The sequence below is a fragment of the Copidosoma floridanum genome, unplaced genomic scaffold, assembly GCF_036245765.1.
Source record: "Copidosoma floridanum isolate Cflo_tuat_1 unplaced genomic scaffold, Cflo_Japanese_pri ptg000017l, whole genome shotgun sequence".
NCBI lineage: Eukaryota > Metazoa > Arthropoda > Insecta > Hymenoptera > Encyrtidae > Copidosoma > Copidosoma floridanum.
In genome coordinates, this window is record NW_028321894.1 from 8970166 (window position 1) to 8989789 (window position 19624).

Sequence of the window (19624 nt, forward strand, 5' to 3'; positions counted from 1 at the left end):
CGACTCGCAAATTGTGCTGCACTGGGTTCGCTCCGATCAGCCAACCAACAACGCCCTCGTTGACAACTACGTGGCCCAGATACAGGATACGCTACCCTCGAGCGCCTGGTGGTACGTGCCGTCGCAGTCTAATCCAGCCGACGTGGCCACTCGAAGCGCGGACATGTCTGGTCTCAGACAACAACTTCTGTGGTGAGACGGTCCGCCGTGGCTCGCCGACAACAACTGAGCCTGGCACCAGGAAGCACTTCAAGAGGTGACACCCTTGCCGTTGGCCTGCTACGCCACCCATCTGGCTGAGCCTAGCATACTTGAACGATATTCCAAGCTGGTGATTTAGTCAATTTTTTTTAAGAAATCACAACTATAAGATTACACATAAAATCTTCTTTTAAATGGGTATCTTTTATTATCAAGTAAATCATGTAGGTAACTAAACATGCACTTTATTCAGGATCGAGTTAATTGTAATTGTATCTAGTGCTTTATTTTACCTTATTTTCATTGCATTATAGTTTTCCAAGCACTTTCTGACAAATAAGTGTTATTTGACTTATAGTAGTATTTTAACTTCAAGGCTGAGCTTTAGTGCTAAATTTTATTATATGGAAGGTCGTGTTTTGCTTGGTTAAAAAAATCCTTAGCTTTTATATGCTATACAATAACATTTCTATGCAGATACTTACTGTTACCTGTATGACCTGTCATTCTACTTTTATGATTGCTTTTACATTACATAACACTTATTTCATATTTTACTAATATAAATATTGTACCTTTGCTTATCTACCCTGTAAGGCCGCTTTATCGATATTATTACTCAGTCTTGGCACAACTAGCTTTGCAAATGCTTCTCGCAATGCTTACTACTAAGTACATTGGCAGTACTTGCGTAACTTATTGTCATGCTGAGATGCAGATGCATTAATGAGCCCGTATATTGTTGCTGATATTGATTACAGTCTGCTTATTGTAATGTTAATAGGTTCAGTGTTTCTTATTACTTTCCTCGTATCCTGATTTATGACTTAACATTAGAAGCTCGGCTCATCTGATGCCCTCTTTTTATACATACAGTCGACTGAATATCGCACCCACTGAAAAGTTCTGTCAACAACGAGCTATCAGACCATTGATACGTCAGAGTGGACAGTCCGTTAAAGCATTGAGATACCTAAGGAAAAAGCTAATACATACACAACTAACTTGTCAAAATATTTAGTTCATATAAATTCTTGGTCTAAAACAAAAAGCCCTGATAGAAAATGAGTAAGATACTTTTTATTTAATACAAACTAATTAACAGTGTAAGTATTTAGTGTTAAGTTGTGTCACTTAACAAGCTTTACAAAAGACTTTACAAGGAGAAGTCTTGGTAGAACTTCCAACTTCGCTTCGATACTTCCGTCCTGCTACCACACCGTCACGTACTGGGGTCAAAGCATTACTTCGTATCACTGTACGATCTATGAAATCGTTAGTTCACCCTTGGTTTTCTGTATTCGCTTTCTCATTAAATTATTCATGAGTTCTCATGAAGAACAAAAGACTTTCCTTATTGCCTATTTAATTTTTACAAGTGGTGGTCCTCAATCGGCGACCAATGTCAAAGGTGTGCCATTTTTTGTGTTAACTTCATTTCCAGTGCACAGTGATTTGGCTTTAAGAGAAGTTTCTCGGAGCTATCTGGTATTTTTCTTCTTGGGATCATGCTCTCAAATTTTTGTTTAATTTTGTACAATGGTGGTCATTGACTTTATTGTTCTAGGGATAACGATAAGCGTTGATTTCACTTTGTAAGCTCGTTTAGTTGGTGGATATAAATTTCTGTTTCTTTTATCTACCGCTCTTCTTATCATTTTCAATGTTTTGTTTTCTGCGAGTTTTTTTCGTGGGTTTTTGTTCACGTTACGACGTTTTCAAGTTGCGGTCTGCACAGTGGATTCTTTGATGTATGTGTATAAAAAAAAGAAAAAAATCAAGTTCAAGTGTATTATAGAATCCTGTATAATTTTTTTGTTTTACTGCACAGCAGTTTTAACTCTATATAATTTTTCCTTTTTTTTTTGCAATTAATGTAATCTACAAACTTTCTGTTGTAAGCCTTATCGACATTGTCGGTTTAAATGTTAGAGTAGGTTGTAGGCTTAGTAATAAAGAAAAACAAGTCCGTCCGTCAAAGGTTACAGAGTCAGGATAACTATAACAAAAAGTTTACCGTTTCATCTGGTACCTATGGTGGGATAGAAAAGTTTGGAAGTGCTTATAGAAAGCTATGCAATCAATCATTATTAAGTACACAATTTTCTTTCTCATATTACTTTGAGGTCGCATGCCAAAAATGGTGATCTGACCTCAAAATTCTTCCAATCTAGAAATCTTAATATTCCTGTTAAAATAAGGAGGCACGGCGGAAAAATACTTCAAAGAGAATTTGAACGAAAGTATTTTACTATCAATGCGAGTTTTCCGCTCGTCAGAGAATAATATAAACAGAGCAAGTATGGGTGAAGTTGAATTTGATGGTAATAAAATCTTCATCAATTATCTTTATAATTTTTATATCTTTTGAAGGATATAGTCAAACATGAATGTTATTCATTGAAACACAATTTACTTACACCTGACTGAAACTTTGCTTGAGCAAAATCTTTAGACTCTTGATAGTGTACCAGCAAACACACAAATTTGCGTTCAGAAACTAGAAGATATGTGTTGTTGGTTAACTTATGTGAATTTTAACCTTGATTAAACGGTGATAAAGAAGCGTAAAGTCTCATAACAAACAAGAAATGAGCTTTGACGCACTCGTCGTGAACAAAAAACATGTTCTGAAGCGGTCGAATAAGAATCTTGATGCAATTAACGACAACCTATCAAGGAAAAAATTTAACGCATAACAACAAAAGTGTCTGACGCCAGAGAGAGAGAGAGATCTTGGCTCAAAAATTAGAGTTACCTATGCTCGAGAGGAGAGGGGCATCTTCAAACTACCAAACAAGTTCATACAAGATGTCTTTATTTACGTCGGGGGCATATGTGTCCCCCATACCAGATAAGATATGTTTTGGGACAGACTTTGAAGGGGTCACCACAAGATTGATGGCTATGCATTTCAGGAACAGTTAGAGATTTTTCACATTCCATTAATTATTGCAATGAACAGTAGTAGAGCACAGAGACACAAAATAGAATACGCAAGAAACTTAAGTTTGGCTAGTACCAAGCAGAGGGAGAAGTGTCACGGAGTAAATACGTTATGTATTTGTTAGTCAACCAACTAACCTCATTTATCAACAGAGAGAGAAGCTAAAAGTTAGTTTTCATATTTTTTTAATTCTTAAGTCCAGCAGTTTATGATAATGCTGAAGGTTCATACAAATAATGAGTCAGCAAAGAAATTCCGTTCACTCGATATGGCGGGGGGCCTCAATTCTGCTTATGAGAATAAATCTCTCCTGAATGTATATTTTCAGACTCATAAAAAATCCACGATAAGCAGAAAAATGCCTTGGATTTTGACGAGACAAATAATAGATGAGACTTTAATTGTAATAATAATAAAAGTTTGAATAGTTCAGGTAGTCAGTTTTCTTGTTTAAACCATAATTCTAGTTTTTCCTCTTAATCTGAAAACAATCACTCTCTATCTCCTCTATACAATAGCACAGTAGGTGCCCGTTATAATTAAAGAGCTGGGCCACACATTAATAAAGTTAAAGTTTTGGTTCAAGAAAACTAAAGGAGGCTGGAAGTAGGGCTATTTAATTATATTTGCTGCCTCTACGTCCTGAAAACTTTGCCAACTGTGAAAGGGCCAAAAATTTAACTTTAAAATAAATTGAAGCACTATATTGTCATCAAACTTATAACGCCTCATAACTCAGTAAATAATCCCTCCTTCCACGTGTTTCTCTGATCTTTCAAAGTTAAATTAAAAAATACTATTACCAAACCTTTAATCAATCACCCTCATATAACAGTGCACCTATGCTTAACATTTAAATATTACAAAAAATTTTCATTATTTCTTAGGTTACTTAATTCTACACAACCAAATTTGCCTCAGTTTAATATCATAAGTATGTCAAATAAATAAATATAAGTTGTATCAGTTAGCTAATCAAGATAGGTCAAAGATGAGTCTGAAACTATGACATACTAATTAAATGACGAAACAACTTACCCAATTCAATGCAGCCGACAGAAAATAAGTACTTTATACTTCATAAGACCATTAAATGATAACATAAATAGTTGAGTAAATAAATAAATTATCAAATCACTAAGCCAATTAAATCTAACTGACAGAGAGTTGCCACTAGAAAGGAATTAGCATAAAAGCTAGTAAAATAATAAATAATTAGTTAAAAAAGCAATTAAACCAAGAAGCCCCTACACCAGTGTAACCTAGTTAATAAGAAGTTAATACTGCCAAGTAATTAGGATGGACTAAATGGAGCTAATAAAAAAGATTAAGCAAGTAGTAACTAAACAAACAAGCCACTCAACCAAATCTGACTCAACTGATAGGGTATCGAGCAGGGTACTTATGTTGTACAGATAAAGAGGCCTTACTGCTACTTGACTTTAACTTGGACTTGACTTGAACTAGTATGGTGGTCCATGGCAATTTTAGAGAGTACTGCTCAAAGCTGCAGCGTAAAACACTCCAGCCAATGGTAAGTATCATAGGTAAGTTAATAGGTGGTATAGTACGCACCTACTCTTAGTAGGTTGGTACGTTTACTGATCGAGCCTCACGTTAAGACTAGAAAGTATAGTTTAAAATGTCAGTTTGACAGCTCTGATACCACTTACAGCAATGCGTTGGCATAACGAGTGACCAAAAAAAATTTTTTTGACTTACTCAATCCTATAGTGACAGTGGTGAGCAGAACTATGCAACTAAAAAATAGATTGAGAAAATAGTCATGAAACATATACCTCCTCCTGTTTCTCTTTTGAACTACATTTAGTTATTATTTGTTATAAAGATGATAAGAAAAATTTGAGCTAAAAGGAGTCGTCTACTACAATAAGCAAAATATTTTCAACATAGAGAATATAAAGTGAGCTTTATTTATATCCTGTTAAAGTGTTAAATTAGGACAAAAGAAAAGGTTGTATACAATAGGCCATTTTTATTTGAGTCTGTATATAAAAATAATAAAGCGATACATGAAACGGTACAGAATACACGAAAATTGCTAAAATCATGGCACGTTGGAAAATAACCCTTTTGATTAAGAGCAGGAAGTAAAATTATGAGCAGTGTAACTTCTAAAAGTTTAACGTATTGCGTACCGTTTTACGAACGCTCTATACTGTTTTACATACGCTCCATCTTCCGTATACACACACTCTTTTTATTTACATGCAAACGACTTGTGCATATTGGGAATTCTGAAATACTTGTATTTTACAGTTTAAAGTATCATAATAAGCGATTAAAAACAGAAGTTAGTAGAGCTCAGTTCAAAAAAGTTGCGAAAGAAGAACAAAAAAAAAGAAACAAGAAACATTAACTGCTGTCGTACCAAAAGTTGGTACTTAAAAAAAAAAGTCTGAGAATCCTCAAACAAATGATACACAATACATTATTTGTAAGTAATTGATGAAAACGATGAATTTAATACTTTTGATCATGAAACAGGTGCAACAATCTTTAAAGAACCTCGTGATATTTTACGTAATGAGGAGAGTTGATAAAAAAAACAGTTTGAACTTAACAGTTCTAGATAGTGATATGAATGTGCTTTTCAAATGGACGAATTTTTTTAAAAACAAAGAAGTATAAGTTTCTAATTATCCTGCAAAGTGGACTGTCAATAAAAAATTTACTAACATTTCATTTAAAAAGGAATTGAATCAAAATTTAGATGTCTACTTATTTTTGTCTTAATGTCGTATACATAATCAGAATCTTTATTTGAACAAAGGTGTTGTTTCTAAAACGCTGTTAATTAATAATATGCAGTGACAATTGTGGTTTATTTATTCCAAAAGTACTTATGCAATATTTTGTGGCTGTTATAAACTTTTTTGACATTTTCAAATTTTTACTACTAAGAAAACTTATTGAAAAAATATTTATCAGTCTGTAAAAGATCATTAAAAAATTTTAGTACATGAGACCAACGTTATTACTTTTTTATGAAAAATTAATTCTGTAAATCAAATTTATGCTTATTCAGAATAATAAATAAGTATAAAAGTGCAATACTTAAGAGATATTTTTAAAAAGCATTTTCGCAGTCGTTAAAGCGTAATTATTACGTGGGTCACCATTTTGAGATGATAATAAGGGCTTTTGTTCATTACACAATGGCAGTTATTTATTCGTATTAGAGCTTGTTCCGTAATTTGATCCTTTTTTATCTTACTCATAAAGTGACCAGACAATGCGGGAAGACTATCAATTTTATTTCTTTTGCCAACGATTTGCAACGAATTTTTTAAAATTGTGACTAATAACCTTTTTTAAAAAATCGTAAATTCAATAATAGATGCAGAGTATTACTAAATAAGCACCAATTTGACACCTGATATATCCTATGTTGATCTACTTACGTTTATAGTTCGTTACGTTATGCAACAGATACCACAACAAACCTACTTTTGAAATTGTTACCAAATTGTGGCTATAAAGGTTCAGAGCTAGCAAATACTATAATAATTACTCTAAAAAAAGTTGGATTACATATCAAAAACTGTAAAGGTCAATGCTACGACAATGCGTCAAATATACCTCGTTATTATACAGGTGTCCCAACTCAGATAAGAAAAAAATTATTTCTTTTGCCTCACACAATCCGTGTTCCGAACGCTGTTCTCGTCTTGTTCAAACTTACAAAGCTGAATCTAGTGTAGCTGCTGCTCATTTCTTTTTTATTGTACAATATTTTTATAATTTTTTTTCAGCCTCAACGCACATATGAAGTATTTTAAAATGAAAATTAAAACCAAAACATAAAGTGGCCAAAACCCTTTTAGGATCAAGATGGTCTGCTTGGCGCAATTCATGTAAGAGGTAGTGTAAATCTTGGTCTCAAATATCATTGGCCTTAAAAGAAATTTCTGCTGACGAATACGAAAATCCAACAATTCGTTCAAAAGTAAAAGGCTTGTATGCCTCATTAAATGGATATTGTCCTTCAATTTTTGGAACAATTTTTCAACTAGATTTGATAGTATAAATAAGAAACTGCAGTTCTCTAAAACAGATTTACCAACTATTCTAGAATTGGACATCTCTTTGATTGCTTATATAACTAAGATATTAAATCTTCAAATATTTAAAAATAATGAAACGCAAGTAGTCGGAAAATGTTACATTAAAACATTTACGTGGGAATCTTTTCAGACGCGTTATTAAAGGGCACACTTTGTTAAGTCAAATGATTATACAGACACATTTTTTTCAGGTGAAAATCCGAATCATGCAGATTTTTTTCACTCATTCTAGATGCAGTAATAAGTTATTTAAAAAACCAAAAAGTCTTGTTTAGAATTAAATAAAAAAAATTTTTTTCAACATCTTTACAAAACTTGAACTGGGAGGAAATTTGACAAAGAGCTTAAACATTAATTGACAGCGATCCTAACAATTAAACCAATGCCAAAGTTAGTGGCTGTCATCATTTTGCATCTAACCTCCAAAAAAAAAAAAAAAAAAAAAAAAAACATTACTGCTCTGGTATTTTGTCAACTACTCTGTCAAAACAAGCTTAGTGACGTGTATCTAAGTTAATACATTGCACTTTCCATCCTCTTATACATAATGGCATCTAACTGTATAGGTAAACGGTCTTTTTAAGTTTTAAAGGTACATAAATAATTGGCAATCTACACAAGGAGATTGTTCAGTTTTGTACCTAAATATTTGCCGACAAACCTTTTCTAAATTCAAATTGCGTCACGTTCGTTATTCTTATATTAAAGTTGAAGTAATTTTCCGATCATACGCCTTTATCATCGCGTACATTTGCAATGCCCAAGAGACCGTTTTACCTTTACTCTTGTACCTTTATTTATCAATGTACTAGAATTTCTACTTTAACTTTTGTCTCTATAAATATTGCTCTGCGAGCATAGTATGTTAGTTAGCGCGCCGCGGCGGCAGAGAAAGCTTCTCTCCGCTTGCCTTCACTTGAGCACATTTTCATAATTTAAGCACTGTAAATATATTGTAAATATTTTTATTTCACATTTGCGTTATATTTATTTTCCGCCGTAAACCACTTCCACCTTTACACGACTGAACTGGATTGGGAGCAGCATAAAGCCCCTTCCCTCGTGAACAGAGATGATCGACTAAATTTTTTTGTGTTTTTGTACATCGAGGCAGAATTAACGGGCAAAACTCATTTTGAGCCAATTATCGTTAAATTTTTCTAAAATCATAAAGAGAGAGCAATTGTTATAATGTTACTTAAATGTAATACTTAAGGTACTTCAAAATGTATTTTTCTTTTAAATCTGCGTTTACACGGTTATTAATTAATGTACTTCAATGATTTAAGTTCTAACAAATAACACTTACATAAAATGAAACATTATGCCACTAATGTCCAAATGGAACTAAGGGTGCACAGGATGCGTGGATATTGTACATTTTTTTGTCGAGTCTCATATATTATTTTCCTTGCCAAGAATAAAAGCTACCGTTTTGCACCCGTGCGCAACTTTAAACTTGCTAAGTATTCTTGTGGCTTAGGGCGCAAAGTGGTTTGACGTTACAAGTACAAAGTGTACCCTACAGATATATCCCTACAGTATACTCCTACCACTATGTCTGAGTTAAAACAATATAAGTTTTTCTATAGAAGCGTCATCTCTACTGGGGCTTTTTCACTGCCCGAGGGTCTATAAAAATGATGCGTGTGAATTGCGCTTATGTGTCAACTTTTGCTCTTTCTACCAAGAGTACAGTTAACTTCCAAAGGTCTCACGCCTCGACGTAGAAAAAAAAAGTTTGAATTTATAAGAAAAAAAAAGTTTTAATGTATGCTAGGGAACACTGAGTTATAGTGTTTTTGGGCTATACTAGTTTGAGGCTTAGGACTACCTGAGAAGTATAGTGTTTACTCGCTTTGGGTTTCAGATATTCTAGGTAACGTTGCTTAGTTCTTTTTTATTTTTACAACTTTTGGAGCAAATTTTTATTCTGACTTACTCAACTGCTGCCCCCAATTTTCTGCCACCCCCACGCTATGCCATAGTTGGCGTACCAGCTAATACAGCTCTGATCATCTTACGAAATGAAATCAGTAATCTTTGATAAAAATGTAATCCACAACGGAGAAGATGGAAGTGATAGAAAAAAGTAAACGTACTGTTTCACAACTGTTGTGCAACACCACACATTTTTAGACCTTACTCAAGACGTCAAATGTACAGATGAAAGACTTCATCACATCAAACGCACAGCAATTTTAGTCAATAAATATAAAGACTTTAAAGTAGACAATTTATAAATTTTATGAAAAAGTTTGACTCTTGTGAGTCAAATCAATCGTTTATTTTCAGAAAGGTCACAAAAAAGCCCTTTTTACACCAAGAAGGAAATTTTAATGAAACTTTTTGCTCTACGATTAATAATTTTTTTTTAGAAAATAATTTTGACACCGTATTTTTAAATTTAATATCATACTGTTCAGATTATCTCATAAATGATATACATTTTAGATGAAGGAGTCTTAATGATACTGAATGATATTAAAACATTGTGCTTACAATTTAATTTTTAAAATCTATATGTAAGCTTGACTGTACGAAATGTGCATTTTCTTAAATGCATGCACAACTTATTTACTTTTTGCTTCTTTAACCTCCACAATAATTTTTATTTATGCCCTCTCACATACTGAACTGAGTTGTTAATTTGGCCACCTATTGAAATTTTTTTCTCTCAGTTAGAAATAAAAAAGAAAAATAATTTTTTTTACGACCTCACCTGAAAATTCTAGTTTTGAAGGTAGTGTATAGGAGAACGAAAGCCAATGTTCCTTTCCTATTGAGGCAACATCTACATCGCGTAGAGGAGTCGGAGGAAATAATTTGCTGCTTGTTACTTTTCCTTGCTTAAGAGAAACATGAGGAGAGTGCTAGTAATAGTGTCAAAATGCATAAGTATTGAGTGCTTACCTACGACGCGTTTATTTGTTTTTTTCGAGCTGTAAGAAAACTTCTGCATCACGTGCCCAAATCAGATATAACTATAAAACTTTTATGTAGTGTATGTAATCTCATTCAGTTATATGCAACTAAGTAAGCTTCTAATCTTACTCTGAATACAAAAAAAATGATTAAACAATTGTTGGAAAATCTTATAAAAATCAAACATGTGACTTTTGCAGCAACAAATGCCTAAGAGTCTGATCAATGATTGTGTTAGCGGATAAATGTTTGAACGCTATTTATATGCAAAAGTACTTATTAAATAGTAACATTTATAGGATGTTATTTTAATTCTATTAAAATGTAAAGAACTTTAATAAAATTAAGTTGTTCTGACCAACTTTTCTGGTTTTTCAGGCCTTTTCACATCCACTTATTAAAAACCCTAATTTCACTATGGTTGTTAGTTTTAGCGAATAATACAGGCCCCTCACTTTAGCCCTAAACATAACCTATTAATATACTTAGCACTCAAGCTAATTGCTTCTTCATGGCCCATAAACCACGAATTTTTTACTGAAGCAGTAAGAAAAATAGTATACATTACAGGGGACGTCTCTCGATAGTCTGCTTCAGTGGTTTGCCCCCTAGGCTTTGCCTTGGGGGGCAGCTTCACCACTGCATCAAGATTTACCCCTTGTAAACTAGTGTTCTATTATGGATCAGGCAATGTCAATCATAGACTTAAAATAATTCCTAAAAGTTGGCACTATTATTAACAAGTTTTCGGCAAGGAGATTCGGTTATTGGTTAAAATATCCTACCACGGCACGCCACTCATGTAATGTCTGCATAAGAGTAGGTGGCTACATCTTTGATACCAGTGGTTATATATATATATATATATATATATATATATATATATATATATATATTATTCTGGTTAATATATATATATATATATATATATATATATATATATATATATATATATACAGCATCTTTCCGAGCACTTAGTATGTACATCCCGGGCACTTGCCGGGTACTTGGCGGGTACATCCTGGGCACTTGGCAGGTACTTCCTGGGTACTTCCTCGGTACTTCCCAGGTACTTCCCAGGTACTTTCCTGGTACTTCCTGGGAACTTGGTGGGGACTTGCTGGGTACTTGGCGGGCACTTGGCGGGGATTCAGTTCGATTAAATTTATTTTCTGTATGTTTTCAACCATTCTTTATTCTTACTGTGTCAGTTTATATTGATGGTTAAGTTTAAACTAAATAAGGATAAACATCAACCATACATTTTTTTATCGTGACATTTTTGAATTTATATTAATTACACTGTAAAGCTTATGATTTTTTTAATAGATGGTCTATAATTTTTGTTGAAATAATAAGATAGTATTTAGAGCATTTTTAAACGTTTTTTTTTAAAGTATGTAAATTTGGATGATGAGTAAATGATTTTTATGAGCAATATTTACTGTAATAAACTTTGATTATTTTAATTTATCAATAGACTCGTCCTTAATCGTGTACAGACGTCATACCCGGGAACGCAAGCAAGACATTTCTATCAACAATATTCTTGACTGAGAGGTTGACTATTTTTGCAAAAATACTATCGTGTAGAGTGGAAAAATTCCAACTGATGCGGTCTTTTACTTGAATTTGAGGTAACATTACTTAAGTATAAACATTCAACGATGTTTTTATCCAACATGAGAGTGCGAAAGACAGTAAGGACGTGGATAAGCAACTGACAACATATGGAGCAGACAATATCTACCTTCTTACATCTAACCTTCAAGTTACCAGCAGTAGCTGACGCTTCTGCGTGATCACTCGGATATAGTTCTCACTGCTTATCGACTAAGCTCTAATAACAATGTGCAACGTCGCGAGTTCATGCAGGAGCGTTATAGCCTTCTAACCCTATTTAGGGGTAGTTTAAAACGTTTTCTCAATCGGCTTCCATTTAAAAGGAGAATTATTAGAGGTTTAACCAAAATTGGGTAACGTTATTACTGTGAAAAATTGAAATCGTGACATATTTTAACTAGTTATGAATAAAAGTTTTACTGATGAAATAAAACATAGTATTCTACCTACCTGACCCAATTATTTTGCATATGCAATATTAGTAAAGGAAGTAAGCACCGCTTTTTTTTCTAGGAAAGGTGAACTTAACGATAATCACTCTAAAGGAAAAATGCCATCAATTTTATATGAAGTATTATGTCACCTTCCCTTACAGTAAAAATTTGTTTTAGCACATGTTCTTTTCTAACCCTCAAAGATAGAAAGGAAATGTTAGTTGAATGACATACTAGCTTATTAAAAGGTCATAGAGAAGTAGTAAAAACATATAAACGGATGAAAGAGAAATATTGTTGCAAAAAAATGCTTAAAGACATTTCTGAATACATACAAAAATGTAAAATTTAGTTTATTATTGTAGATAGTTTATTTTAACTTTCAATATTCTTAGAGTTATTTTTAGTGGCAGATCAAAAAGTCTTATTAATTAAGTATTGACAGAAGTATCAAAAATATATGGATTGCGTTTAGCTCTCACTAGTGCATATCATCCAAAATCAAATGGTTTATCGAAGAGAAGCCACGCTATTTTAAACGATTACTTGAAAACTACTGTTAAAAACAAAAATGATTGGATTAAAATGGTTCCTTTTGCAATGCATAAGTATAATACTTCAGTTTGATTAGCAACAGACTTTTAACCTTTTGAACTTGCCTTTGGTAGACAGGCACGTTTCCCGAATCCATTCCAGATGAATACAAACTAGAAACATACAGCTCAAATGGTAGTGACCTTGCTGACTGCTTACGTACAATATAAGAAATAGCTCGTGACAGACTTAAGATATCAAAACAAAATACGAAAACACGTTATGACAATAAGTCGAAGCCACAGAACTTCTTAGAAGTCTACAAGGAAATCAACAATAGAAATTTAATTACATCACTCTTCTTCTCTTCCTTTACCTTCTCTTCGGTAATGCTAAACCACAATTCTACAGTATAAGCAAATGTTATTACCACTATATTCACTGCATGTCACTAGAAAACATTCTACCTATACAATAAATAGAATACCTTAATCACTAAACTAACAAAAAAATTGTATGAAAAAAGCACACAGCATAATAAATACCTGACGTACGCATGTTTATTTAACAACTTTGTACCAACACTGCTTTGCGATTGAAGCAAAAGTTAAAATATCTCGTCTCATCAGTTCGTGTTTATTCTCGATCGATCTTTAGTCGTCGAGGGTGGCATCAATCTAAGAAGGGGGGTGTTACATCCCGAGTTAATACGGATTATATTATAACTAAAAGCTATCCATCCGTCAAATTTGGATAAGACGTATTCTGAATATAAAGCAAGCTCTTATGACAAGAGGAGCTCGTACGTCGTGTTATGTGTGCCCGTGTGTGTATTAACTTTAAGGTAAATGCTTCATAATATGCTGACATAGAATACGGCCAGCCTCGTAATAGGAATGCATCTATGTATAAATTAATAAATCGTACTGTATGTATGAGTGAATAGTTACTTGCTCATTAATTGTATGATTCTGATAATGTAAACTGATGTAAAATTTGTAGTTTACACATATCTTGTTTATGTTTAAAATTAATAGTAAAATTTGCAGAAGAATTAGTTTTATAATTCGTTAACTTACTGTCACAATTGAACTTGTATTTAGCGTTCTTATATTGCTGATGCGAGCTTTCATCATCACTGAGCCAAAAAAACTCAATCGCACTTGACAGAAAAATGCGATTGGTACTGTTGTATTGTTATTTCTTAATATGTTAAATCATAACATGTAGCATTATCGTGCAACTGTCAACGCAGTCTGCAAGAGCATCGCTCATGGGTTGACCTTATTCAACCAAAGACCTCTTTTACTTGCTCTGATGCTATAAAAACGCACCATCAAGAGGAAAAATCGCTCTCTTTACGTCTGTCACCTCTTCTCTAGAGTTTTAGTCAACTATTGACTCTCACGACTCGTGAGTACCTTATACACGTAAGGCAGAACGTGTTGGCTGAGGCAACTCGAGTGCATATCGAGAACATCAATGGTATCAATGGACTATGCGAAGGAGCGAGGTATAGCAAAGGAGGCCTGCCAAAAGTGGTTCCGGCGATAGCAGAGAAAGCAGAAATTGCAACATTCTACTGGCCACGAACTTATGTGTGTATTTTAAGAAATCACTAAAGGTTATTACACGAAGCATTAGACAATTTCGAAGCAGCAGTAACAATAATCAGTGATGGATTTCAGTTATTCATCAGTAATAAAATTAACACTGAACTTTGTTAAAGTGACCTGATTGAATTTTTTTTAAAAGAATAAATTATTATTAAACTGCTTTAATAAAGAAATACAATAATTAAAATAAGCGATATTATTTGAATACAGATTATTATTCAATACAGAAAGAACGAATAAAGCTCACGAACTATCCTAACGAATCCTAAGAGACCCACAAATGAAATATTGATTAACTGACCATAAAACTTATTTTTGTACTTTTAAGTTTAACTTTAAATAATTAATCATAAAAAAACTGACGATAGTTAGGCAATTTTACGAATAGCTATTTGTTGTAGTATCTTATATCTACATAGTCTCACGGATATGAATAAATAAACATGATAGCTTTTCAAAGAGCTAAAATTATTCGTATTATTACTTTTTTTTTGTACTTCTTTGCCATGAACATGTTATTAACAATCAATAGTGAATTTGCAAAATTATTTATTAGTTGAAAAATTTAATATCAACAAGGTTGGTGGTAAAAAAGTTTCTCTTAGTGCAATAGAAGTAGAAATAAAAGCAAAAAACTAAATGAAAAGTTGGGGATTTTTTATGAATTGTTAAATAAACAAATGAAGCCGACTTTTGATTGGATCCAAACTATTTTTCTTGTATTTTTGAGAAAACTTTGTAGGGAATGATCGATTTTTTTTTTACTGGAACACTTAAGAATGAAAGATATTGTAGGCCATAGAGTGATAAGATGCCAAGTATAATAATGGAAAAAATATAAACTGTGATCAAAATCAATACTTTATTTAGAATTTGAGTTATGAATTTCATGTAAATACATAAACGTGTGTGTAATCAACTCTTGAAGATTGTTGTTTACGGCTTAAATTGAATTACGTGCCATAAAATCTCGCTTTCTTTGTGCATCAATCATTTTTAAAAGTAAACTTTTAAGACCACCAAATGTTACTTTACAAGCGTGTGAGCGGTCAGCCAATTACGTAAGGCCAAGAGAGCGAGAGGAAGTCTAGCAGTGTCTAGACAGGCAGTCCATTTCTGTAGCTCTCTTAAATAGGCAGCTAATGCTGTAGCTTTTTCTAGAAGAAGCTGCTAGAGAATGGCTTCTCTATAGCCACAAACGCTATTTAAAAGTTTAAGAAAAACTAAGTTTATTTATTTAATCTAATTTTAACTATTTGATTTCTATACTTTGTTCGTGAGAACACCTTTTTTACTTTCTCTCAGTGTACATTTATTGATTTTACTAATGTTTATTTAAATACATTGGAATTAAGTTACAGTGCAAATAGAGTGTTTTTTTTTTGATAGTTAATCCTTCTGCTCCTTCCTTAGAAGATCCCAGGACCGAGACGGCTCAAACCTAGCTCACTAGATTATACAGTTCACTCGAAGCTGTAGTTCATCAAACTGTAAATTCAAATATCTATGATAGATGATACATGAATCGTCTTATTTTTTGACTGGACATATATTGTTGTATGTTGTATGACATATGTAAGCTAAGTTTAAAATAGAATAAGAAAAGAATATGTACAATGAAAGCTTACAAATAGTATAATCATATCTGCTGTAGTTTTTTGTATTATATGAGTGTTAAGTACAGGTTTGATCCTGAAGATAATGTAATAATTTATTTTTGATAATCAAAAATTTTATCTCATGCTCTATTTTTTATTTTAAAAAAATTCTCTGATAATGTGGAGTATAAATATATTTAGAGTTGTAACATCTAGATACAACATGATGAAAGCTAATTTATTAAAATTTTTACCTTGTGACTTATAAATAGTCATAGATGAAGCTAACAAAAAATAAGACTATTTTCCGTATTTAATAAGATTGAAACAGAAACAAGTCTTCTGAAGTACAACAGTTGATTCATAAAGCCTTCATTTCATTACTTACGCTTTAGCTCGAATAATAATATTAATCTTGCATTATTTTTTAGGCCAAATTTTTTATATCGTAGTCAGGAGGCTTATACCACTTTTTTTGTAGGGTAGTAATATGCTGTTAAAAAAATACTCAATATTCTGCAACTCAATCTTGCTAGAGATAAGCTTCATACGTATGTTAATTATTCGAACGCCTACATGAGTACGGGTAATAAACTTTTTTGTTGTTTATCTGTCGATTGCTTTTTTTCAAGTATGTTAATATAATAGTTTCTTACCTGTTATGCTGAACAATGTAACCATTTGAAAAAAAAATATAGTAACTTCATGGCCTTATTCTTCAATCTAGGTAGCCAATAAACGGTTAACATAAGAAACACGCAGAGTCACAGCCTTTCGAGTATGTACTGATAATAACGAAAAGTCATGAAATTTGTTTAAATCCTTTAGAATTATACAATAAAGAAATTGACATATTATTAAAACAAGGGACCGGAACACACTACAGTTTGAAAATCTTACAGTTAATGTAAGTAAGATACTTCAAAAAAAATTTATTTTCGGAAAAGTTGATAACTCATGTAAGTTTTACATACTAAATAAATACTTTGAAAGGAGCATTTAAAGTTTTTTACTTGCCATATATTGTATTAACTAACTGTTAAGCCTTGCTAAGTTCTGAGATCAAAGACTAAAAGTAGACAAATTGATTTTGTTAGCATATTTTTTATTACACTTGCACCGTTTTAATAGTTTGTGCCTACGTACACCAAAATCAAGCAAACTATGATGGACTTCTGACCTGTACTGAATGTAGATTGATTGTAAAATACATTTGTGTCTCTTATGGTACGTTGTTAGTATGTAAAAACCATCGATCATTATTGTGTCTGCGTGTTTTTATTCAAAGTTTGTGTAAAGAACTAGTTGAAAATCGATGATACTTTTTTTAAATTCTTACAATTTACCATTGCAAGACACTATAATACTGCAAGTGTTACAGAAAAAGTAAGCTACACAAAAATGTACAACAAAGCTTGACTGTTCTTAGATTTTAATTTCAGATTTGTGCAACGTACGTAATTTCTTGATAAAACTACTTGCTACTGTATAAAGGATTCACAAATTTATCAAAAACTTTCACTGTTCCCGTTGAACTAACCTAATCCTTTACTTTTGTAAAAGTGAATGTTTTTAAAATGTTGTTCTACTTAAATCCTTAAATGAGCAAGTATTCGGTTTAAAGAAATTCTGTACAAAGTAAATAATATGTCCTATTAGCGTACTACTCAGTTCATACTAAGAACTGCAAATGTTAAGATTTTAATAATATTTTAAAGCATGTTAACTTCATGTGTACGAATAGTAACAAACTATGTCGATCTAAGTATAACACAGTCCTAAAATTTCTAGTCAGTCATGACTTTTTTTCTACTATTTAGTTGTACGGTTTTCAACGTTCTCTGTTTTAAACTGTCATTTCTTTAATTAATTGTATTCTTTTGCCCTCTTTTGAATTAGGGAGGTGTAATTATTAAAAATCGCAATTGCAAAATAATCATATAACTTTTACGTCCGAAAACTATCGGTTATGTACAAATACCCTAAAAGTATTGTGCATGTAACTAAAATCATTATTATTACATTTACAGACAGAAACAGCTTTAATATATGATGCAGTCTTCTTGTTTTCCAAAGCACTCCATGTTCTCGATGCATCGCAGCAAATTGATGTTAAGCAGTTATCATGTGAACTAACTCTGACATGGGATCATGGATATTCTCTAATCAATTATATGAAAAATGTAAGTCTATACTGCTTATTATATTATAAAAGTAATGAAGATTATTGGATGATTATGACTTTATTAAGCACTTATATAAAATATTGGTTAGGCAGAATTAACTAATATTAACAAAGCCGAACGGGCAGTGTTGTTGACTCACAGCAGCATACTTTAAGCAACACATCAGCGCTAAATTGGGCCCTTTGTTTTAAGGTTAAGCGTCCGCAACAAACGTGTCGTTTATGGTGCATTTGTAGTGCTCTAAAAATATTTCTTACAGTCTTTTGATTAAAATATTTTGTCTTAAACAACTATCAGTTAACAAACAGCACAGTAAGTAAACTACGAGGATTCTAATCCAGTAAAGATTTTTATTCACAACAAAGATCAGTCTCTTAATTGGGTTATCCTCCTTACTAGATAAAAGTTCTTACGGGATTAAAATCCTTATACGGATTTTTTGCTGCACCCTTACTACTCTTCACCACTCGTACCCATTAACCTTTTTGTCAGACTCTGCTTAGTTAAGGTTAAAAAAAAAAGAATTAATACAATTAAATTTTAAACATTAAATAAAAGTTTTTAAAAACTTTAAATTTAACATCAACTAAAACAGTGCAATGTTACATACTTAAGTATTGAATGATTTTAGAGTGGGAAGTTTGATTAAGCCATTGATGGTAATGGAGTTCAACGTTGACGTCAGTAACATGGACCTACGAAGGTGTATCATCGACGTTGTGTAATCCTCACCTTTTTTATCTACATACACATACGTACATTACTGCTACCAGGATACAAAGAAGTGCAAAGCAGTGATGCCAGAGGGAATGGCATTACCCTCAAAGCAGAGTTCAGTACTCTAGATACTCGTAGACTATAGACTGGCACTGCTAGAGTGCAGCTCGAAAGAGTTTCTTGAAAGGTGTGGTTGGTACAGCTGTATTCAAATGGTAGTGGCAGTTTAGTTTCGCGTAGCAGAAACTCTGACAGCTACTACCAGAGTCTGTAAAGTGGCGACAGCCAGGCTACGTAAGGTACAGATTGTCAAAACATAAAAACAGCGCTTACTAAGGAGTATTGTTGCAACTGCTTTATACTTATTATATTAGTGTAACAGTTCTTTAATAAGTACAAGAAGCAATTAAAATTTTCAGAGTACCAAATATTTGTACTTCAATGATTTTTCATGAAGAAGTATTTCCTCAAACTTGTAATAATTGTATTTATTTACAAAATGTAAAGGTATTTTACAATCTGTAATTAGTAAAACAAAATTTTTTTCTTTTTCTTGTAGTAAAGTACACTCTTGAATGTTTGTACCTTTTTGTACTTATAGTAATACTGTTTTGTCATTAATTATTACACTATACGTTTAAATGTTCATAACAACATTGATTAGGCATTCAATGCATTAAGAGATTTAAGCTATTATTTTCTATAAATATAGTTATTATTTCTCCAAAAATAAACAAATTATTTTTTCTCATCTC

General features: G+C 32.4%; 1 protein-coding gene across 1 annotated transcript in view; it reads left to right on the forward strand.

Moving 5' to 3' along the window:
• KaiR1D (Kainate-type ionotropic glutamate receptor subunit 1D) overlaps positions 1-19624 on the forward strand; it is a 1638136-nt gene that overhangs the window by 637318 nt on the left and 981194 nt on the right. The window contains exon 16 of the mRNA XM_089592467.1: positions 17997-18149. Within this exon, the coding sequence (XP_089448593.1) occupies positions 17997-18149 (153 nt within the window). The remainder of the gene's footprint in view (positions 1-17996; positions 18150-19624) is intronic.